Source organism: Apostichopus japonicus, chromosome 13 (genome assembly GCF_037975245.1).
Source record: "Apostichopus japonicus isolate 1M-3 chromosome 13, ASM3797524v1, whole genome shotgun sequence".
In the NCBI taxonomy this organism is placed as follows: domain Eukaryota; kingdom Metazoa; phylum Echinodermata; class Holothuroidea; order Aspidochirotida; family Stichopodidae; genus Apostichopus; species Apostichopus japonicus.
The window spans coordinates 13,719,243-13,745,142 of record NC_092573.1 but is presented as its reverse complement, the minus strand read 5'-3'; the positions used below and the strand labels follow the sequence as shown (position 1 = coordinate 13,745,142).

At 39.9% G+C, this 25,900-nt stretch overlaps 1 protein-coding gene across 1 annotated transcript; it reads right to left on the bottom strand.

Moving 5' to 3' along the window:
- Positions 1-9,278: 9,278 nt before the first annotated feature.
- Positions 9,279-14,518, bottom strand: LOC139978756 (5-hydroxytryptamine receptor 1D-like). The gene has a single exon (XM_071989231.1). It carries the CDS (start codon positions 13,653-13,655, stop codon positions 12,426-12,428), a length of 1,230 nt encoding a protein of 409 aa, XP_071845332.1. The 5' UTR covers positions 13,656-14,518; the 3' UTR covers positions 9,279-12,425.
- Positions 14,519-25,900: the final 11,382 nt, after the last annotated feature.

Below are 25,900 nucleotides of genomic sequence, written 5' to 3'. Positions count from 1 at the left end.
TCCTTCCCATGAGGTGACCAGACAGACGATGGTTGTGAGCACTTTCCAGTATTTCTTCTTGCAGTTCCTGTGGTACTACAAGTTGCCATAACTGCGTTGCTCCTGTTCCAGACTCGAAGCAGCGGTGGAGGACTCCGTCTCGCAGCTGGAGCCGATCCCATTGTGTCCAGTAATTTCTCAAAGTGGGACTCTCGGATGCGACTTGTTCCCACGTTGGCCTCGAGTTCTGAATCTGCTTCCAAAGAACGATTTTTCCAACATCTCTATCACGAACTTGTATGTCCCTCCATTCTTCGTTCGTTCTGGTCCGAATCCATGAGCTCGTCTTCTCCTCGGGCGGTGTACCTAGTTCACTGTTAGTCTCTGGGTTTTCGATAACATTGTCCTCTTCCTTTCCCGTTAACGTGTATAGTCCTGGTGCTGTAATATCAGATAGTTGTTCATTAACACCAACTTGTTCTCTGGCTTCGACCCTTTCGCAGTAGGTACAGTCTTCACAAGGTCTTCGTGATAAGCCATCAGCATTTCCATGTTGTTTTCCGGGTCTATGTTGTATTTCACAGTCATACGTCATGAACGTCTCCAGCCATCTCGCTACTTGTCCTTCAGGATTTCGAAAGTTCGTCAGCCATCTGAGTGCTGCATGGTCAGTTCTCAACAAGAACTTTCTTCCGTATAGGTAGTGATGGAAGTGTTTTACTGAGGCAACAACAGCCAGCAATTCTTTCCGAGTTACACAGTAGCGTCTTTCTGTCTTCGAAAGAGACCTGCTAAAGTATGCAATCACCCTCTCGCACTGTTTGCCAGGCTGCCTCTGCGAAAGTACAGCGCCGATTCCTACGTCACAAGCATCCGTATCCAAGATGAACGTTTCATCGTCAATGGGGTATGCTAACACAGGTGCTGACGTCAGGGCTCGTTTCAGTTTTTGGAAGGCTCTCTCGCCGTTTTCTGTCCATCTGAACTTCACATTTTTCTCTGTCAACTTATGCAAAGGAGAACATATTTCGGCAAATCCTTGGATGAACCTTCGGTAATAAGAGCAGAGTCCTACAAAGCTACGAACCTGCGTCGTGGAAGATGGAGTTGGCCAATCTGTTACAGCTTGTGTTTTGTCCTTATCTGGTAAAATGCCATCTTGGGAAACGATGTGGCCCAAGTAGGTTACTTGGTTCTGAAACAGGTTACACTTCTTGGGAGAAAGTTTTAGTCCGGCGTCCCGTAGTTTACCCAACACTTCGGTCAGCCTGAGTATCGCTTTCTCAAATGTTTCTCCATAGACTATGACGTCGTCCAAGTACAACAGACACGTCTGCCACTGTAGCCCTTTCAACACTCTCTCCATCAATCTCTCAAACGTAGCGGGAGCGTTGCATAACCCGAAAGGTAATACTTTAAATTGATAAAAGCCATTGTAGGTCACGAATGCCGTCTTCGGTCGGTCTCCTTCCTCCATTTCTACCTGCCAGTAACCACTGGCCAGATCCAATGTGGAAAACCACCTCGAACCTGCCAGTGTATCCAGAGAGTCATCAATACGGGGTAGGGGATAACAATCCTTCGTAGTGACGGCGTTCAGCTTCCGGTAATCTACGCAGAATCTAGTAGAGCCATCTTTCTTCTTAACCAATACCACTGGAGAGGACCAAGAACTAGATGAAGGCTCAATAATGTCTTCACGTAACATCCTGTTAATTTCCTTTTGCGCTTCTGCTTTCTGATGAATTGGGAGTCTTCTAGCTGCCTGTCGAATAGGTTTTGCGTTGCCAATGTCTATTCGGTGCTTCGCCAAGTTGGTTCGTCCCAGGTCCTCAGGAGACTTCGCGAACACATCAGCAAACTCAGCCAGCATCTCCGTTACGCGCTCCCGTTGAGCCGTGTCCAGGTTGCAGCAGCTTCTTTCGGCTAGATCCCGCACGTGTTCCGCCAGCTCCATTCGTCTTGTTGCTCCGGACGACCGCCTTGAACCCGAGGATTCCGATATAGATCGGCATCCTGATATCCTATCCGTGTTATCATCAATTACATTCACAGCATGACACGAGCCAACCATCGTACCTTTGTAAATAGTGACTGGCATCGCACTGGGATTCAATAGCCGTAATGGCACGTCTTCCTCTGAAGTATCCACCACAACCCTGGCCAACATCAGTCCATGACGCTTCAGGAACCTCTCGCTGTACTCCGTCACAGCCGGTCCTCGATATCGTTCCTCTTCTGTAAGCCTCCCTGTCACCACTCGTTCGCTCTCTGGTGCCACCACTACGGTTTCCCCAAGCGCAACCCTACAACAGCCTTCCCTTGGCTTCTCCTTGTTGTCCTGTTGCCGCTCACAACCAATAGTTAGCTGACCGTTTCCAGCGTCTATGGTACAGTTGTACATCTGCAAGAACTTATATCCCAATAAGCCATCTGTGTCGATATTAGCCACCCAGATTTCGTGTTTCACTTTCACACCACTGATTTCTAGTTGAAAATCGCCTCTGCCGTGAAAAACAAGGGGTCTGCCATCCGCTACGTTCATCTCAAGAGAAGCGTCTGTTAAAGCTGGTCTTCCTTGTTCTGGTAGCATCATGTAGACTTCAGGACTTATCAAAGTGATATTAGCTCCAGTGTCTACAAGGAAATTCACTTGGACACCTTCAAGCCTTCCCGTCACATAGAGTCCGTTCTGCCCTACCGACAATGCTCTACTTTTCAACGTTATCTTTGTGGGCGTGTCATTGCTGCTAGCCAGTCTCTGCCCTTCGAGGCTGGCTACTGCTCGTTTCCCTGTCGTTTGTACTCTCTTGGGAAAGTCTGTCCCTTCTTGCGCTCTGGACAGTCTCGACTAAAATGACCTGTCTCACCGCATTCCCAGCACTTCCCGTCGTTCATCTTCCTTCTGTATCCACCTGGCCCATTCAGTCTACTTGTTTGCAATTGTGACAACTGTTGAGTCAAAGTCTGGAAACCCTTCTCCAGTGCAGTCATGAGCGTTTTCGCAAGTTCATCACCCACTTCCGGTTTCATCTTCGGCTCGACTTTTTCACCAACAGTACGTACCGCTAGTTTTCGGGACGAAGATTTCTTTGACTCAGCTAGGCCAAAAGCTTCAAGCTCTACTGCTATAGTCACGGCGTCTTCTAAGCATCTTGGGCGTGCTTGGTATACTTTCCATTTGATGTCACTGTCTCCAAGAGCGTCTATAAAGAAATCTTTAGCCAGCGTCTCCTTCATCTCTAATGAGGCATCAGGATAGGCACGGCTAAGCAACCGTTTGATGTCGTGTGCTAGTTCAGGCAGGGTCTCTGTCGGGTTCCTGGATCTGTTTCGTAGTATTGCCTTGAAAACTTCTGTTTGATTCCTTTTTCCAAATCGCTGCTCCAAGGCATCAACCAGTAAATGAAACCTCCGTCTCCTAACTGGTTCCATATCAGCCAGAACTGCTTGCGCCGGACCACGTAGACTTGCAGCAAGCTGCAGGGATCTACAGCGTTCGTCCCATCCGTTGAGTTCAGCTATCAGCTCGAACTGTACCAAATAATCCTTCCATGGTGTTGAGCCGTCAAAGGTAGGAGGTGGGGCCCTGTGAGTGTTACCTATCGGCATCTGCGGCAATCTTCTGTCAGCACCTGCAAAAAGTAAATTGTTCTTACCTAAGTTAGTTTCACCACCGTCGCCGTACACGTGGGGTTCTCTCCCGTCGAAGTGTCTCTCATCGGCCGGTCGCATGTCGCCGAGGAATGGGTTTCCACTGTTCAACGCTGGTGGGCCACTGTTTGGCGCATCTTTCCTCTTCGAGTCTCTCCGTTCTCTCTGACCTCGTGAGTTGACGTCAGCGCTAAATCCTTGGTGTTGCTCGACACTACTTGCCACCGGAATCCAGGTTCTTCCTCCTCGAAAGGGTTCCCTTTCTGGCCCACCTTCACCCTTGCTAGTCCGACCGCCATCCTCCGTGTAGCCGTCCGGTCCGATAGGGCACCGTCCTGCAGTTTCTCTGTCTCGACACCACTGTGCTGGCCACGATAACATCCCCTCCTCTGACCATCCTGACAGACTCTAATCTGGTTGCTCTTCTCCCCGTAAAGCCCAGGCCATCCTGTCACTACTTAGGCTGTCGTCAAAGGGATTAACCCCAGGCATCTTGGACTGGTTTGTCGCCGCCCAGTTCACCAACAGTCAGCACGTGATACAAATCCCATCGCTGCCACCAATGTAACGTCACTTCCCTGTCTGGTGGGGCAGTCTTTAATTATGGGGTTGGCGGAAGAGAGTCTCGACAAAAAGATGACAATGAAGAGGATGATAAAGTGCCCGTGGCACAGTGGCACCGTTTATTCAAACCTCCGACTTACACTTAGGTTCATTAAATATCCTTACATTACGCATAACGTAAAGGTTAACGCAATTCCTAAACGCGGCGTCTAAACGCAGCGTAGAACACGGCACTAAACGCAACGCCCAACGCAGCGTCCAACGCGGCGCCACACGCAGCGTATAACGCAACGTACAACGCGGCGTCCAACGCAGCGCGGAACGCAACGTAAAACGCGGCGCCCAACGCAACGTCCAACGCAACGTCCAACGCGGCGCCACACGCAGCGTATAACGCAACGTATAACACGGCGATAAACGGAACGCCAAACGCAGGCTCTAAATATGTAAACAGATTCAAAGCTATAGGGTTAACTAAACGGTGTCTGCAATACCGTTAACAGATACAAATATACTAAGAACCAATCGATTGACTAAATGGCAGTAACGTATATGGCAAATATCTGACCTAGGCTATTCACTTATGTTCCTACTTACGGACTAACTGAAAATATACAATCACGGCAGAATACTGATCTCTACTAAAGTACACACATTGTCACGTAGTTCAGAGCGCTACTGAATAACGTAAAATGATAACAATCGGTTAATAACGTTACTCCTAAATAATTGGGCGTAATATCCCTCAGTGCACTAGTGCAGTTTGCTAACAATTTATACAACTCACAAATGTATCCAATAATATTCTGAGCGCTTACAATATCTAAGAACAGTTATACACGGTGCCGTGGTATTAGAAACCTACCAACTTGGATAATAGTAAATGATATGACGTACCGTACGTAGATGTCTTGCGAGATTTTGGCAAAGAGTCCCTCGCTGCACGTACCAACAGCTCCTTTTATACTAGCCTGAACAATGGCTTAAGTTTACGCGCGTGAGAAAGTTACTACTTCAAAGAGCACCGCCTTAGTGTTGCAGTCACCAGACTTCCGGAGACCGAGAGGCCAGGTGCACGATTACTTACGTCATAGTAAACAACTTAACGGGGATTTCCCGGCATAGAATCATAACATTACGTAAACAGTCTATACAGCTTAAAGAATAGCCCTCAAAGCTTAAGTACTATGCAAGTTCGGTTACAGTATTAAGAGGTTCTGAGAGGTAAGGGAGAACTTTCCTGACAATGTCAATGACAATAACAATGTCAAACTTGAAAGTTATCGAAACCAGCAGCTTTGTTTGGCTTCAGACAATTCAAAGCAACTTTGACGTCTTCTTCTTCATCAGTTGAAGAGATGAACATAATGTCTAAATTGGTCTTGTTTAGGTACTGATTGCCATTAGTCCAGCGAAGGGCAAATATTTACAAAATAGTTGTTAAAAGCATTGGCGATTGTATTAATGATCAGTAGTATCACCATTGTCATACTTAATAGAGGATAAATAGAATTATTCTTATTAGTGATCAAAAAACATTTTTTATAACGGACCACGTTTTTACGAGTATAGTTTTTACAGGTATTAACCTTTTCAGAAAAGTATAATGGCTCTTAGCGATACGAAGAACGTTTTTTAACTTATATTCCGCGATATTTACTTAATTGCATTGTATTTTTCTCGGGAAGTTTTTCTCAATGACCTTCTATATAACTTATGTTGACTTTTTATTGATTGCAGTATTCCATTAGTAATCCCAGAATGCTTCCTTTTAAGTAACAAAGTAAGTGAGAGGAAAATACTGCAGGTATAAATGCGATTAAATTGATGAGAGAAATGGGTGTATAGGTGTGATTTGCATCATCTTCAGAACAAATCAAGTTCCAGTCATGGTTAAAAATAATCTTTACAAAATGTTCAATGTTACGTTTGGAGTAACTTTGAGCATAGTAACCATCCTTGTTTAAAGAGTACCAATTACTCCTACGATTGTTTTACTTCAAGAATTGTTTTGAATAATGGACGGTTAGTTTCCACTTTCGACGTCTTCATGTAAAATAGAAAGGTCAGACCGCCCTAACATTGTCAAGATGTTTACATAAAAACAATCCAACCCCACCATTTTTTTTCTGTTAGAACTGTCATTAGTCGGTTAGAGTGTAACCATCCATTTGAATCAGAGAGTTGAGCTGATTACCAAACCAGGTTTTCCCTAAATCCAAAACAGAGAAGTTAGTATTTAGAAGTGAGAGATATTCAACTATCTCATAATATATTTTGTAGAGTCTTCGACTGTTTATGTGTAAGATTGAAAATGAATCATTTGGGAGATTGTTAAACGTATCGATGCCATTGTAATTATAAGTGATTGCACTTGTCATTCCGGGATATACGTAGATACTGTAAGAGTATTAGCATGCGTAAGTTTATTTGCGTGAACATTACATAACTCACACGTCCACGGATATGGTAACACTCATTAATTCCCATTAGCATTTTGACAATCCAAAAATAAGCATCACCAAATATTTAGAATAAGTCAATGCCATAATGTCATTTCGAGATATTTTTGTGGCTAACTTAACATTCAATGGTTTCCGTTATATTCAACTTTCTTCTTTTATTTATCCTGTAATGGCTGAAAGAATGATTTAGACATAACAGCTGGTGCCGATCCCCTGATGCGCTATATTCTTCCACTCTCCCCATGTGGTTATGTTTTGCAGGCACAGCCGGAAAATAGAATGTGGTTCTTTAATATTTGGTTCATCTGGTTCAGCTATACAGTTCATCGCCACTGCATATATAATTCGACACTGCAGGTTTAGCGTCGCACCACAATTAGTTGTTCCGTTGATTTACACACTAAACTTGTCACTTTCAAGACCTGTCAAAGCATAGATTGAAGTTTTCAACTTGTATATCCTACCCACCACATGATAGCTAAGATCTTGGCCTATCGTCGCATTTGCAAATTTTTATATCATGACAGTTTACATTTTGAGCTAGAAGAGGAGCAAGTTTAGCATACTGCACCTCAATCCTTCTAATCTGCTCTCTCGCTCGGAGTAATATCAACATTTAACCAAATATTTTCTAAAATGGTTTATATCACCTCCAATCCTCCCTATTTTCACCTTTAGACCGCGGACTGACTGTAGGTACCCAGGTTCGCGAATGCTAACCAATTTTCGCGAAATATGATGAAATTCAGATAAAGTATTTTCTTCTGATACATGAAATTGTCTAGTAGTTTTCATATATGGTCTCTTACTTGGCTGACTCTCACCCCCCCCCCCCTCCCCCAAATATTTTCGGAACCAATAATTTTATCTAAAAATGAAAAGAAAAAGGGGCTTACGGAGGTATATATGCAGTTCTGTTTGGTTTGGGTTGGATGCTTGGGGTGGGTTGTATCTAGCACTGCTGGTCAAAATGACAGAATGGTTACCCAGATTTACGCAACTGCATATCACCGCGGTTCAGATTCATCACAACACAAAAAGCGTAGGTTGATTTCCAGTGTAATAGAGCATCACGGTTCGATCACAACCAAGTAGTTTGGTTCTGATATGCACCGTAATGAAAACTTTGTGAATTGACTTAACCCATAGCCAATCACCCGGGTTGAATACACATAGTTTCTACAAATAGAATCCCCTATCTCAGTTTCATGAGCAGCTTATAGTTTGCTATTCCTGTATTCTCGAATTTTGAAGAAAAACATGCTTTTGTCAGATAATTTTTGTTATGTTTTTATTCTTCTCCTCAGTTTTCTTTGTGGTTGTTGGTTTACTGATATTTGTTTTGTGGTATTAACGATATGTATATGTATTATCAATTCTCATTCTGGATGAAACAGCGATGGCCGGGTGGTTCTTGTGGCACGCCTGACGAGAGGGCTGACAGAGGGGTGTAGCTAGATACAATCCCGCGGTCAATTAGGAGGACCAGTGAATGATGATGAGGGGGGGGGGGGTCTGGAAAGTATATGAGATAAAGAACAAAGGTTTAAAGTGTATTCGAATTTTAATAACATACAAACACACGACGTGTGTTTTGAACAAATAGAACTTTTACTGAATGAGATCTTGAACAACATTCTATAGTGCAATTGATGCAACTCTGTATCAGCATCTTCTGTATTCATATAGTTACATGGGAAGATGTTCCCTCTCTGTGTTAATAAATACATACGCTTACTATAATAATACATAGCTTAAAGGCGAAAGCCGGTTATTCCTTAGGGTTCGGGATGGCGGAGTTAAGGTAGTTAATGTCTGCAGGGCCTCTCAATCGCGAGAAGATTTACTTAGAGTCAATTGGTTAGGAAGCTGTAGCATTTTCATGTAGGCTATGTTTTCTGTTGTCTCTCAACCCCTAGTATACCTACAGCCTCGTTTGCATACAGTAGCCTAACAAGATTGTATACGATATGTTCACATTCCATCCGCTACAGTGCTTGCAGTACCAGCTGCCTAAATCCGGCGGGAAAAATACCTACTGTATCGTATTTTTTTTTATTACATGTTCACAGTTATTAAACTGCCATAACCAAAGATTTACAATCAACATAAGCTTCTTGCACGCAAACCGTTTGTTGTCGAACCTTGATATTTTGACAACACTTACTGCCTTATTCATTAAGTACATCTCAGTGTAGTAGGTATAACTCTGATGTTTACTTTAGCTTCATTAACATTTACTTCTTTGAAAAGATCGGCACAGCCATCTGGCATCAATCTGAGATATTATGACTAATGTCAATATCTAGACTATATACTATAGGTTTCTCTGAACAAAACTAGAAACGCACGGTACTTGTTCTCGCACAAACAACGTTAGCAACGTTAATAGGCCTATACACAATAAACAGTTTTCTTGTTCATGTAATTATCGAAACGAATGAGAGGAGTCGGACCCATCTTCTTATGCATGTGGCAATGGCGTTACCAGCCGAGGGGATCCCGCCCGGTCATTTGTCTTTCCTCCCCAAGCCAGTTTCCACGCCCTCCCCCCCCCCACCCCCAAATGAAAAAAAAAATATTGCACGAAATTTAAATGCATTACAAGGCTCTGTTTTAACCTCCATGGCTAAACCAATTTTCAGTTGACGTTAATCCGTAATTGACGGGAATTCTCAAATTAATACCAGCCAATTGCGTCACAAGTTAAATATTATGTTATTGTTTTGCTTTCTGTCATCACTACGAGGCCCTCACCCCCACCTCCTTTAGTCACAAGTCGAAATCACATCGTTGTATTTTCAGTTGGACTATCCTTTCAACAATTTAGCAGATGGAACTCATGAATAAACTGGTAAAGTGGTAGTAAACTGGTAAAGAAACATTTATAACAGTACCGTTACCATGGTTACAAGTGTTTTTGGGAATGGGGCATATTGTAAAATTACCTAAAAGGTCCGAACTGGGCTAGCCCCCACTCGAATTCTTGGCCACCCATACCCAAAAAGGTTACGCCACTAGCCCGTGGCTCATGTAATTCAACCATTCATGAATCTGATTCAACGTATACAGTTTTTATCAAGGCTGGGCGATTATGAAGGTACTTTTTTTAAATGATTTTTTATTATTAACAATTATTTTAAGAGGGATATAACTCGTTTAGCCGGAGCTAATCTTCCTTCCACGAGGCCCTCAAATAATACAAAAATATCTTACAAAAACGTCAAATACATAAAATGACAAACTTTATGAAATACTTGCAAGTTTAATATATACTAATAAATATTGTAGACTGAAATTCAACTGAATTCTAGATGTATAAGAACGTTCGAAATCCTAACAGAGTGATCCAATATAAAACCATAAAATATACAATGTACATGAACAATAAATGGTGTGAGACTTTCAAATGACATAAAGCGTAAAAAGTAAATAAAAAATGTCATACTTTTAAATAAAACTTTATATACTTGTCTTTTGAAACTTCTTAAGTTTGCATTTTGGCTTCATTTGGTAGTGCATGCATCCCATTGTTTCTCTGCAATGTAGGAACATTTTTTCCATGTGGAATTCAGTTTTTCCACCATTCAGAAACAGCCCGACTACTATAGTTGACCGCAATCCATGGTTATTATATTTCACGTGTATAATCAAACATTTCTTTCAAATAAGGGTGGGGCAAGTCCGCGTGAAGGGATTTACACACTATAACAAGTCTTTTCATATTAATTAATACGTTGACTGAAAGTATGCCATCTAAGAAGTCGAACAAAGAGGTGACTTGACCTTTCGTCAAAACTACATCACTTAGAACTACTCTGGCGACACATTATTTGGAGCTTTTCGATTCGGCCAAGGTTTTCCCGATTGCTTGAATCCCATGTAAGATTACGGTAATTGCATGAATGGCATAATGTAGCCGTCATATAGTATAATTCGCAAGTATGTCAATATATCTTTCAATCCTTCTTAACAGTGCTATTCTATTAATACTTATTGTGTTACAATCAAAATCAATTTGGACGTTCCCAGGCAGGTTGGCATAAATACTGATACCTATAGAAGCTTTGCTGACGTATAGTATTGCCTATAGCAGCTCCTTCCTTATCGTCACAGTTAGATTGCTATACGATCTAGTGTAGTTTGCCTTTGTTTGGAACATATTAACATGCTTCTAGTTTTCTCAGTGTTAATGACCATTTTGTTTTCTTGACACCAATTGTTTATATGTCTGGTACCTTCATTTAAATTTAATAGCAAGCCTATATCAAAGGACTCTTAACACTAATATGAAATGTTGTATCGTCTGCATACATAATTGCAGAACAGTGTTGAAGACATAAATCAAGATCAGTAATATAAAGTAGAAATAAGTGTGACCCAAGAATTAAACCTTGTGGTACACCCCTTTTAACACACACGGGGGCTTCATTTTGCCTCCTTTCAAAAATACACTCTGTGTTCTGTTATACAGATATTTCTGTAACTATTTAATTGATGTATCAGATCATTGGTAGATTTTCAGTTTGCCCCCAATATAGATACCATGTATGATACACCAGGTCGAACGCTTTTCTTAGGTCTAGCATGATAGAGCCTACTAAATTTCCATCATCAATATTTTTCATCCAAACGTCTGTTAAATTAATCAAGACTGTCTCACATGAGTGTTTCGCTCTAAAACCCTAATTGTATCGCTCTTAGTAAGCCAAATTTATCAACATATTCATATTGCTTTTGGTGAACATGTTTCTCCAAGGTTTTTGACACTACCGGAAGTACTGCAACCTGTCGGTAATTAGACTTAATTGGTGTAATATATATAGGGTGCAACAGTTAACTCATTGGAGCCAGTAACTTTTAGTATAAGTGTCTAAGTTATTAAGATACTTAAGGACAAACTCACTCGTTATTTCTTGTATATCACTGCTAGTGCCTGTTTATATAGGTATAGTTTAGTGGATGCCGATTGATTTAATAATTCTAGTCTTCTATATTTACGTTTTTCTTATGTCTTCAGCTATGCATACATATTTATACTTGCTACAGAGGTGAAAAATAAATTAGAGGCATCAACAATTTCCTTTCGTCGGTTATACTTTTTCCATAAGTTAATTACAAGAACTGTAGTTACGCTTAAGTTTGGACAATTTAGCGATGATTGAGAGGTTTTTTTTTATACGATTTGCCACAGCTCTTTGTATTTCCATAGTTTTTGGCAATAGCACTTTTAAATTAATCCTTTTTATTGTTGACGGATGTTTGTTTGGGTTCTCCAGGGACGATATAGCACGGTTCATTAGATTTCGTAGTGTCCCTTATTTTCATTGCAGAATTTATTTCTTCGTTTATCCCAGCAGGTTGATACGTTCTTGTAACCCTTTGATTTTCTGTGGGGTGTCAGTGTTCACGATACCAATCAACGAATTTTCCACGTTTGAAGTGCATTTCAGATATTATATCATGGCAGGAATATGTTTCTGCCCTATCACTTTTATCAACGACAGTGCAACATCATTCAGCTAGAGCATTCGTATTAGACAGTCTACAACATGTCAAAGTTAACTTTTAGATATTTTTTGGGGGAGGGGGGGTGGGGTTGTAGGGATGGATGATGTGGACTTGGCAACGGTGTGTATTACCCCCCCCCCCCCCCTATTCATTTTTTAAAAGTCCACTGTCATTTTCCTGCGTTGAGAATGGTTATCTTTCAACAGGATTCGGTCGGGACGAGAAACATCTTATATTTGTTTTATTTTGGCTTTAGATATTATTGTTACTAGGTCTGTGGCTTAATTGAAGGTTATCAGGGGCGCGTCCTCGTGTAGAATTGCCGGCGTTTGATGTCTCCTCCCCTACGCTATTTGATGGTTCACGGCCATGATCATCCCAGTTACAAAACACTCGCCGTAGTTGCCGTTGGAACTCATTATACAGCCCTGTATAAATGAACGGATTTAGGACGGCGTTGAGAACCACTAGTAACGACAACCACGCGTATAGTGTCCCGTCAAAATCGAGCTCTTCGATGCATAAATTGTGACGTAGATAAACCACCTCGGTTGGCGTCCAACATATCACAAACAGTACAAATATGGCAATGAAAGTTCTGACGGTACTTCGCTTAGCTTTCGAGAAGATATCGTCACGACTTTTCTGGCGCGATTTGATTGACCTTTGGCGATGATTCGACCGATTCTTCGATTCATTGTCGTTTGACATAGATCGCGTCCCAGTCAGAGTAAAGACTGACTTTTTCTCGTTCGCATTCGAGTTGACCTCGTAACAGGCTGCAGTATCAGATTTTTTTCGTCCATTCTTCACTAGATTGATATTTTTACTTGTTCTTTTAATGATTAATTTTAGTTTAATGACGATTTGAGAGTACGCAAACGACATAATTAACAACGCTATAATATACTCTCCGATAAATGAGTAAACAGTTAGAAAAGTTTGCAGCGTCGATGGCCTACCTTCATTACAACTATACGACGGGAGGCAACTACCGTTATTGCTATCGTGTGTATACATCGGCGGCCAGTAAGATTGGAAAGCAAAGCCAATGATCCAAGGTAAAATCATCGAGAGCAATATCTTCTTTTTGTTTAACTTTGTTCGATGATAAATAGGGTACACCACTGCCAAGTAACGCTCTATAGAGAGTAACACTAAATTGTACGTCGAGCACATATACATAGACCAAAGTAAATATTCGGACACCCAAAATTTGCATAAGATCCTCACCGCGATGGTGTTCTCTTTAAAGACATCGTCGTCGATTTTGATTGATCTCAACAGAAGTAATCCAAACAAGCACGATCCATCGATGATCGACTGGTGAAGAATATACAAATTTCGCCATTTTCGTCTCAATTTCCGCGACGATTTAGCGAAAAAGACGATTAGGACGATACCGTTGCTTAATATACCGGTGGCGATGACGATAATCGTGACAATCTCTAACCACAGCCATTCGTTGTCGGTTTCCGCCATTATCGGTGACAATCTATGAGGAATCGCGTGAAGAAAGACGGTGTCAATTTGCTCTGCCTGCGATAGTCCGGTTTACGGTATGATATATGCCTCCTGCCTCCTGGGTGCCTCCTGATATATGCCTCCTGGTTGAGTGACGGAAAGTATACAGAGTATGCCGCAAACAAGTGTATATGGCGTATAAACACGAATCCTAATCAAATATATGTATTCATTATTGCAACTCTTCATATATAAATATTTATCTATATGCAAACCTCATTATGAGATTATCAGCAAAGAAGCCTGCATAACGACGGTATGTCGGTCGAAATTGATGCTTCATGATACGGTAGCCAATGCTAGAGGAGAAAAATCCATCTTCCTCTCCGAAAAGAAAATCATTGATTGTATTTTAAAAAATGTACAAAAATCGGCGAATAGCTTGACGAAACAACTTTCCCCCGATATTTTTTATAATCTAACAGCGATCCGATATATAGATATATATGTAAAAAAAATCCTTTGGCCCGTTGCTTTGTAGTAAGTGATTAATCAAACAAGTTCCCAAATCGAAGAACGAATAAAGAAATCCTCGTGATAATCAACTTGATGACTTGAAGGATATACAGAACCGATTGAAAAGTAATTATTTTGTTCCCGTCCACAAAGAATAAATACTGAAACACTTTAGAACTTATACTGCAAGGCACAAAGTATATATATTGTTCCAACGGCCAACGTCATGTTAGGGATTTGAATCAGGTCGTAAATTCTACAGGATTATTGTTTTTAACTCACTTGATCACGAATTTCATTCAATCAAACCCTTCCAAACGAGATGTCGACATTTATACCTCACTGTCACGGTTTGAGGTCTCCTTTTATAATGGGAACAGAAATTAGTCGAACTGCGTCAAATTTTTCGAGTATTTGTATAATATTCGTCTTGCGCAGTAGTGACATCCTTATCGCAGTTCTTATGATGTAGTGATCAAACAATGGAATACTTATTAAGTACCTCCGCTTAGTATTCGGACACGTACTTGGAAATAAACCATTTAACTATATATATATGTATATGTCAACTATTATATGAAATAATTGCGAAGCATATGGCGCAAAGTTATCCTTTGACAGAGTATACCGGTAATCCCGAAATTACCTGTGCATGTATCGTGTGCTGGAGAAATCTATTAGAAAACGAACAACCGGGATGCATGCTGTAGTAACTTCCTCCTTAACATAACTGGTATACTTGCAGATTGCTTGCAATGGCCGGTGCTTTCAATTTATAAGTTTAAATGTATAGAAAATTTATAGCTGATCTATGACAACGGTTACTCAAGGGCGGCGGAAGAACTTTTAATCTGGGTGGGGGGGGGGGGCACCGACATCAAAGGGCACTTTTCAGAAATTCGATTGAACTGATGCAGCCTTATATTTAGTAACCTTTATAAGGGGAAACGGCCCTTCCCGAGTGTTCATTCTGGTTCCCTGGCCTCTTGCTAACTTGAGACACCTCAATTTTTATGTAGAAAAAGGGCACATATTTAACCTGAGGAAAAGTGGGGGGGGGGGGCACGTGCCCCCTGTGCCCCCCGGTTCCGCCGCCCTTGCGGTTACTAATAGTAATACCATCATGTGTTAAAGAGCCAAACATATGAAATTGACAACATTATTATTGTGAAGAATTTTCGAAATGAGGGAGTGGAATTTAGTCTTCTGAGAGTCGTGAGGGCATGGGGAAGAGGATCTGTGTGGGGCCTTTCTGACAGCGTTTAAATATAGCCTATATCATTGTTTTTTTTTTTGGGGGGGGGTCTAAACCGGTCGTACAATGCATCCGACTGAACGCGGCCGACTCGATCGTCCTGACCTGGTTTCCGACGGTCGTCCAAGCCCATGGTCTACAACTCACATTTGTACTCCCCTGAACGAATGATGAGACTGAGTACAATATTGTTCTCTGATAAACGACCCACAGGTGTTCTTTAAGGTCACAGGTGAATTTACTATGCAGTGATTGGTTGCATTTGTTAAACGATTGGACAATTTTAGTCGTGAACCACAGAACACAGTTGACTATACCACTCGGGAAAATGTTACATATTAAGTTGGGCACTATAACATGACATGTTCAATGAGAGCACGAAAAACTTACATATATCAATTAAATTTGACTTTGTCGATTCCGTCCAATCAAATCGTTAGAAAACAACATGTGACACTGGTCGTCCCAATAAGAGCACGAGAAACGGACATTTGTCAATTTAATTCGACATAATGTCGATTTCAGGACTTATGGCACACAATATTCGCACCATAGCTGCAAAACTTTTGACCAGTCGTAGTATAACACCGCATAACACCCGACATTCCACGATTTTCCACATAACAACAGACTAGGTTAGTCGCGGGATCATCTTCTTGGTCGGGCCGTGTGGGCCGATATAAGATAATTTAAAAGGATGGGTTCAAGTTTGCTATGTACTTAGTGGCACCTTAAAATGTGCTCCTAAATTTTCAAAGAATGGGGGAAAATGCCGAAAAGCGTGCAACATGCATTTTAATTTGTTTGAATGATTTGCTATTTATAAAGTTCTTTTCAACCAACATTCAGTGCATTTTGTTCACATCAGAAATTTCCATTATATTGTTATATATATAATTTGATGCACTCAACAGATGTGGTGCTCTCAGCACAATTAATTTTTATTAGAAAAGTTCAACTTGTATACTATATATGATGATAAATTATTTGACTAAACACGGATCGTGTTTGTTATTATCTGCAGGTATATATATAAAAACATACTGTCCGTATATACGTGTATGCACGATCATAAACATTCGCTTTATTTTTCATTCAAATGAATTCATATAGGTCAGATTAAAATTAATGATTAAACATCTATAGATTAAGGAAGATGATATTTAAACGTACATATACATGTAAATTGTAAACGATATCAGGGTAGTTATTATTGCAAGTACTACATGATCATGACATCATGATCTAAATTTAGAACTGGCTGTGCAAGCAGCTTTTGTGTACCGTATACGGACAAAGCTTTCAAGCAATTCGACCAAAAGTATATCGATTTTTGCTTAACATATATTGCGATAATTTATCGCCATAAAAAATAAGACAGCCTATACAATTCATTTACAGAAAATTAAGTAATAAAGTACGGTTAACTTAAATATAATTATTCCATAAATTTGATTTCTTAAATTTTCCACCCCCCCCCCCAGATACGATAGCGTTAATGCATAATGTACACAAATAGAAACGATCAATAATATTTACAAGTTTCTACTGTATCCTCGGCATTTTGGAATCAAAACCACTCTCAAGGCTGTTTTAGGATTAATTGATGAAGAATCGGATAATAGGGGATCAGTCGGATATTAGGAGACTTGGTTCAAGAAACAATGACACACGAAAATGCAATTTTACAATTAGCAGTATTGCCGATTCTATAGAAGATCCGTGTTCAAAAATCTATAGACCACTGAGGTGGTCCAAGTCAGAGTTAAGACCGCCGCGAATCCGAGAAAGGGGCGCAACCACCGTATTTTAGGGCTGAAAAATGTTATGTTGCAATGTGGCAGTGGTTCAATCTTCAAGAAATGTTAATACAATTGGAGGCTATATTTTTATATAAATGTTGGTTGAATTAGATGCAAAAATGATACAAACACGTTATATATTTTAAGACAATGTTGATGAACTTTCAACTGTTCATGTTATGCTGTACATGTTACGTATTTATGTACTGTGCACTGACATTTCTTTTGGTATGTTCTCTCTGTCTGTGAGGGGGGGGGTGGGGGTGGGGTGTCTGATTCCATATTTCAGTTAATTGGAAAGACAGACTTGGTACGGCGCACTGAGGAAAGGTTAACTGATAGGTGTACCAAAAAAACACGCATTGAGGCTTCTGTGTACCCCTCTCGGTAAGTAATGATACGTATGTAAGAGAGATCCAATTGCATCACTGTATGGGAGTTGTATTTAAATTGCTAAATCTGTCCTAAACGAACACTTTTAGTTGATTTTGGTGATGATGAGCTTCAATTACCGCCGGAATTTTGGTATACATATATATATAGGGCTTGCGTCCTGCTTGGATGAATGCGCTATATAGGCATAGGCCTACTTATCCAAGTTCAAGGACATCCGGCCAGCGGCAGATATTTAACTACCGCACGGTTTGAGTAGCAGGTCAAAGTTTCCTATCAAATGAAAAAGGAATTCATTGAAACTACTGGGGAAAATCTGATATATGTTTGCGAAAATTGCGATTTATGTATTTAACAGTTAAAAGGAGCCATGATCGAGTGAAGGGGCACAAACCGTTAAGGATGGGCACAATTAGTGATCTTTCACACATTATAGTGGGATGGGGGAAGGATCGAGGGACACTGTCTGTACGAGGTGATGGGGGAGGGGGCGGCACTGCCGCGGGCGGATTCCCAGGCATAGCTACATGGGCATGTCTTGCACTCACTCTACATCATTATACTAGGTCATCTCATCAGTACATTCCCCTCTATTGTTTATGCGTTGGGACAGGGGAAAGGCTGAGACCTGGATTTCATGCGGGGATCTACATGATCATTTAGCCCCGTTCCAAAAAGAAGCCATTATCATTTATTTTAGCATGATGTGGAAATACTGTGGTAGTTCGATACATCGGCCGAACTCCCTCGTTTCTGGTCACTCTGTTATGTTGCTGCAAGTCGATTGATATACGCCTCATTGAAGGTAGCAGCCACTAAGAGCAGACACTAACAGCAGCCACTAAGAAAAAAAGGACAGTAAGACATGACACACAGTACTACAACTGCGGTCGTGTGTGTTTGTTATAACCAGTGTTACCAGCGACAGTTGACGAAAAAACGCTAGATTGGCGAAAATAAAACCCCAAACGCGCTGTATATACTTAATGTGCAATGATCAGAAAAATGATTTTTTTTCAAAATCGATTAACTTTAGTTATGGAGCCTACTAGGATGTCCGGTTAGCACCATATTAAAGTAGTCAGGTTCATCTTTCACGTGGTATACCTCTACTATCGGTAACAAAAATGATTTCTTGACCAAAAGTGGCCTTAAAGTTTTAACCCCGATCCGGACATCTCTAAACGCGGATACGTTATGTGTAATGATCAGATAAATTTATGATTTTTATTTTTTTTTCAAAATCGATTAACTTTAGTTATGGAGCCTACTGGCATGTCCGGTTAGCACCACATTAAAGTAGAAAGGTTCCTCTTTCACGTGGTATACCTCTACTATCGGTAACAAAAATGATTTCTTGACCAAAAGTGGCCTTGAAGTTTTAACCCCGATACGGACATCTCTAAACGCGCTGTATATCTAAGGTGTAATGATCCAAAAAATGATTTTTTTCTTTCTTCAAAATCCATTAACTTTAGTTATGGAGCCTACTAGGATGTCCGGTTAGCACCACATTGAAGTAGACAGGTTCATCTTTCACGTGATATACCTCTACTATCGGTAACAAAAATGATTTCTTGACCAAAAATGGCCTTAAAGTTTTAACCCCGATACGGACATCTCTAAACGCGCTGTATATACGTAATGTGTAATGATCAGAAAAATTTATGATTTTTATTTTTTTCAAAATCGATTTACTTTAGTTATGGAGCCTACTAGGATGTCCGGTTAGCACCACATTGAAGTAGACAGGTTCATCTTTCACGTGATATACCTCTACTATCGGTAACAAAAATGATTTCTTGACCAAAAATGGCCTTAAAGTTTTAACCCCGATCCGGACATCTCTAAACGCGCTGTATATACGTAATGTGTAATGATCAGAAAAATGGTTAATTTTTAATTTTTTCAAAATCGATTAACTTTAGTTATGGTGCCTACTAGGATGTCCGGTTAGCACCACATTAAAGTAGAAAGGTTCCTCTTTCACGTGGTATACCTCTACTATCGGTAACAAAAATGATTTCTTGACCAAAAGTGGCCTTGAAGTTTTAACCCCGATACGGACCCTTCTCTAAACGCGCTGTATATACGTTATGTGTAATGATAAGAAAAATGGTTAATTTTTATTTTTTCAAAATCGATTAACTTTAGTTATGGAGCCTACTAGGATGTCCGGTTAGCACCACATTGAAGTAGACAGGTTCATCTTTCACGTGGTATACCTCTACTATCGGTAACAAAAATGATTTCTTGACCAAAAATGGCCTTAAAGTTTTAACCCCGATACAGACCCCTAACAAAACTGATTTCTTGATTAGATTTAATTATGATTCAATTTTGTCCTTCTTGTCGGAACAAACTGAATATTTGTGCTCCATAGCTACTGTTTGTATCAAATCTACTTCTGTGTTCCACCTGTACCGAAATATCAGACTATATAGACAAAATATGTAATCAAATAAAATTGATAACTTTTCGTCGTACTGTATTTTCTTTCAAAAGAAGTTAGTCATTTACCTTTTTGAGGCATGACAAGAAAATCTTCACATCGTACCATAAGACCACATATAACCAACATGAAGTCTGTGTGGAATACATTGTACATTTAACACACGATCGGATACTTTTGTTAACTAGTACGAATCATCCTGCAGTATGATCTTGAGGTTCTAAAGAATGACTGACGATATTAATCTCTCTTCTCATTACCTCTTTGTAAAAGTATAATTTGTAATATTATCACAACAATAAAACGTCTTATAAGTTAAACAGACTCTCTATGAGACATGACAAACCCTATATTCACACTTAGTTACATCCAGTAGCATATCAAATACAAGCACTGGCGGATCCAGGGCCTCTGTTTGGGAGGGGCCAAAGTGGCATTAGAGTGATATGGGGGAGGGGTCTAAGGGGATGGGGTGCCCCCCTCCCCTTTGGAAAATTTTCTATTGCTGAATGCCCTCAGATGCAATTTGGTGCGACAAAAGTGTACAATGGTGATGTTAATTTACTTCTAAAAAAAATGTTTCCCAGGTGTAATTTTCTAAAATATTTATAAAACAAAGTTGGGATCATCTTTCTCAAGAAATTTTATTTCTCATAGGTTATAAATTTCTTACAACCAGCCTGTAACTGCAAAATGGTGTTAAACTGTAAATCCTCATGCTCATACATATACATAGCTCCCAACTCTTGAGAAGGCAAATGCTGGTCCATGCCACGAATCGCCGTCCTGGGGGAGGGGTATAAGGGGAGGGGGTATCCCCCTCCCCTATTGAATTTTTTTGGAATCCTGGTGATGCCTACATGTAAAATGGTGGCACTTAGAAAGGCTTTTGTCACCCAAAATTTTCTGAGAAATATGCATTTTTTTTGTGTAACATCAATAAATTGAATAGTAGGTGATAATTCATTCTTTCCCGTGGCATGAAAATGTTCGCTGCTCGCCCCAATTCAAAGGTTCAAATGATGCTGTAAAGGAGGTTTTATACTCTATTATGCTAAATGCTAAAGAAATGATGGTTGCTAAGTCAAAATTCGATGCAAATTTTTTTATGTATACTTGACAATTACAATGCGGTTTTTTCGGACGCTTGTGCGGGTCAGCGGGTTTGGGTGTTAGACTGCGGGTCTAATTCCCGCGAATCGCGGGTCAGTTGGGAGCTCTGCATTTAATTTTAAACCAGAAAACAAAAAGGTTTAGACTAGTCTACCACTGCTATTCCTCTCGATTTTTTAAATTTCCAATCATACGATTTAGCGGATGTTCGGAAACACTTTTTTGCTCACCTTTGGGGGGGGGGCATGGCCCCCCTTGGCCCCCCCCCTTGGATCCGCCAGTGAATACAAGAACAAATGTATGATCTGAATCTATTTTACTCTCCAGTACTTATGAAAGAATTGGAGACTGTTTTATTACCGTCATCTGCTTTTTGGTCTGGGTTACTTCTCGGTGACTTGAACCGACATATTAATTATATTAATATAGATGTAGATATAAATAGTATTACCAGAAACGTTCGTAAAGTTTCGGTACCACGAACAATTGGTCATGCTGAATCGAGAATGAAAGTTCTTAAATCTAATCAGCTGAGTGATCGCAACATGAAAAGAATTGATGAATTACTTTCTGTTTATTACCAAGACTTGATTGGAATACAGAGACGATACAGTGATCAGATGATCAGTTCATACAAAACTAAGTGAAAACATAACACAAAGACAGTCGAAGAGTACGGAGAGCCAAACGTTCCATAAATGTCGAAAAAGAAAGTGGAGTGTCCAAGTTAATATATATGTCCAATTCGATATCAACATGTTACAATTCCATATGAACATATCGAGACAAAATACCAATATGTCATTACGTCTATCAACATGTCAAATTCAACATATATATACGTTATGTGTAATGATCCAAAAAATGATTAATTCCTGTGTGGGCAATTGGGCCTTTGAGGTTGCTGCATGGGCCCCGTTACAGTTAAAAATGAAGTCGTTGGTATTTTTAGATACCGCAATGTCCAATAGGACCAACACCTCTAAAAGAATTATCCTGATTTTTTTAACATAATCAAATCATGTGTGGGCCATGGGCACTTGAGGTTGTCTGGGCCATGGTAGAGGATAAATTTGGCTGTTGCCTGGGGCCCGGTACAGATAAAAGTCGCAGATGGTACTTTTTGGTTTCTCCAATGTATAAAGGGTCCAATGCAACTATAGAATAATCCTTGTGTCTTTGCACATGATCAAATCACGCGTGGGCCATGGGCCCTTGAGGTTGTCTGGGCCATGGTAGAGGATAAATTTGCAGTAAATCGACCTGTGACGTCATTATGATGGCTCGCATCTTGCAGTGATGTGAGCCTAGTTATTGCATTGCACTGCACTTGGCCCGCGTTTACTTTCAACCCAGTCTGCATCGATTCGATACTCAACTGGACCGGGAACCCAGAAGATTTGAAAAGAGACAGAGGGTTTAATGGGCAGCTTATGTCCGTTTATGACCAGGATTCAAGGTTATGTGTTGCTGCCGTGCCACACAATGTGCGTGTATGTAGTCTAAATGTGCCTTCAATTAAAATAGGGGGCTCAAATGTTGATTTAATCATGTGAAAGACGCAAGGCAAAAGCGCTGGATAAAACTCAAAGTAAGATACTTTTAGAACCATAGCAATGACAGTAATTGTACCTTGTGACGGGCCCTGCAGAAAGGCCCATCAAAATGGTATTAATCATGCGAAAAGAGACAAGGATAATTCATTTTGCGGTACACCAGTTAAACATTGGGGTGTCCTAAAATACTAATTACAGCAACTTTATGATGTACATGGGCCCATGCAGGCAGCAACCAAAAAAGGCCTGTGGCCCACATATGATTCATTTATGTGAAATGAGAGCAGGGTGATTCTTAAAGTGGCATTGGACCCTTTGGAAATTGGGGTATCCAAAAATACTAATAACAACAACTTTATGATGTACCAGGACCCATACAGCAGCCAGAAAGGGCCCGTGGCCCACACATGATTTAATCATGTGAAAAGAGAGCAGTATGATTTCTTTTTATTGGCGCTGGACCATAAGGTTGTCGGGTATTAAAAAAAGAAAAACCTATGACTACAAATTTATCCTCTACCATGGCCTCAAGGGCCCATGGCCCACACGTGATTTATTTATGTTAACAAAAAGCAGGATAATTCGTTTAGAGGTGTTGGCCCTATTGGACATTGCGGTATCCAAAACTACCAACGACTTCATATTTTAACTGTAACGGGACCCATGCAGCAACCTCAAAGGCCCAATTGCCCACACAGGAATTAATCATTTTTTGGATCATTACACATAACGTATATACAGCGCGTTCAGAGATGTCCGTATCAGGGTTAAAACTTTAAGGCCACTTTTGGTCAAGAAATCATTTTGTTACCGATAGTAGAGGTATACCACGTGAAAGAGGAACCTTTCTACTTTAATGTGGTCCTATTCGGACATGCCAGTAGGCTCCATAACTAAAGTTAATCGATTTTGAAGAAAAAAAAATTAACCATTTTTCTGATCATTACACACTACGTATATACAGCGCGTTTAGAGATGTCCGTATCGGGGTTAAAACTTTAAGGGAATTTTTGGTCATGAAATCATTTTTGTTACCGATAGTAGAGGTACATCACGTGAAAGATGAACCTTTCTACATTAATGTGGTCCTATTCGGACATCCTAGTAGGCTCCATAACTAAAGTTAATCGATTTTGAAAAAATAAAAATGAACCATTTTTCTTATCATTACATATTACGTATATACAGCGCGTTTAGAGATGTCCGTATCGGGGTTAAAATTTTAAGGCCATTTTTGGTCAAGAAATCATTTTTGTTACCGATAGTAGAGGTATATCACGTGAAAGATGAACCTGTCTACTTTAATGTGGTGCTAACCGGACATGCCAGTAGGCTCCATAACTAAAGTTAATCGATTTTGAAAAAAAAAAAAAAATTAACCATTTTTCTGATCATTACACACTACGTATATACAGCGCGTTTAGAGATGTCCGTATCGGGGTTAAAACTTTAAGGGAATTTTTGGTCAAGAAATCATTTTTGTTACCGATAGTAGAGATATCTCACGTGAAAGATGAACCTGTCTACTTTAATGTGATGCTAACCGGACATGCCAGTAGGCTCCATAACTAAAGTTAATCGATTTTGAAAAAATAAAAATTAACCATTTTTCTGATCATTACACACTACGTATATACAGCGCGTTTAGAGATGTCCGTATCGGGGTTAAAACTTTAAGGCCATTTTTGGTCAAGAAATCATTTTTGTTACCGATAGTAGAGATATCTCACGTGAAAGATGAACCTGTCTACTTTAATGTGGTGCTAACCGGACATGCCAGTAGGCTCCATAACTAAAGTTAATCGATTTTGAAAAAATAAAAATTAACCATTTTTCTGATCATTACACACTACGTATATACAGCGCGTTTAGAGATGTCCGTATCAGGGTTAAAACTTTAAGGCCACTTTTGGTCAAGAAATCATTTTTGTTACCGATAGTAGAGGTACATCACGTGAAAGATGAACCTTTCTACATTAATGTGGTCCTATTCGGACATCCTAGTAGGCTCCATAACTAAAGTTAATCGATTTTGAAAAAATAAAAATTAACCATTTTTCTTATCATTACACATTACGTATATACAGCGCGTTTAGAGATGTCCGTATCGGGGTTAAAACTTTAAGGCCATTTTTGGTCAAGAAATCATTTTTGTTACCGATAGTAGAGGAACACCACGTGAAAGATGAACCTGTCTACTTTAATGTGGTGCTAACCGGACATGCCAGTAGGCTCCATAACTAAAGTTAATCGATTTTGGAAAAAAATAAAAATTAACCATTTTTCTGATCATTACACATTACGTATATACAGCGCGTTTAGAGATGTCCGTATCGGGGTTAAAACTTTAAGGCCATTTTTGGTCAAGAAATCATTTTTGTTACCGATAGTAGAGGTATACCACGTGAAAGATGAACCTGTCTACTTTAATGTGGTGCTAACCGGACATGCCAGTAGGCTCCATAACTAAAGTTAATCGATTTTGAAAAAAATAAAAATTAACCATTTTTCTTATCATTACACATTACGTATATACAGCGCGTTTAGAGATGTCCGTATCGGGGTTAAAACTTTAAGGGAATTTTTGGTCAAGAAATCATTTTTGTTACCGATAGTAGAGGTATACCACGTGAAAGATGAACCTTTCTACTTTAATGTGGTCCTATTCGGACATCCTAGTAGGCTCCATAACTAAAGTTAATCGATTTTGGAGAAGAAAAAAATATATCAATATTTTAAAACGTTTAGGCCACTTTTGGTCAAAAAAATCGGCTTTGTTACCGATAGTAGGTATTACACGTGAAAGAAGAAATTGTTTTCTTTGATTTGATGCTAACCGGACCTCCTAACTAGGTCGATAACTCAAATTAACCGATTTTGAAATAATAATACGTTTGGATCATAACACATTACCGCGCGTTTCGAGCTAATTTTCCCATTTGCATCCCACTCCTGTTAGGATCGAACGGTTTGTAGCCATCGAATTTCAATAAATCAAAGTGTTACTGGCTGTTTTTTCATACCACTTGTAAGAGGAATAACTTAACATCGTCATTGTACCCCTCTTGACTGTTGCATATTCTCATAAATTAATTGTTTAGACATTTGAAAAAAAAGAAGAAAAAAATGGTATAAAAATTGCCGCCATTTACGCCTTTCTCCACAAGATTTGGTAG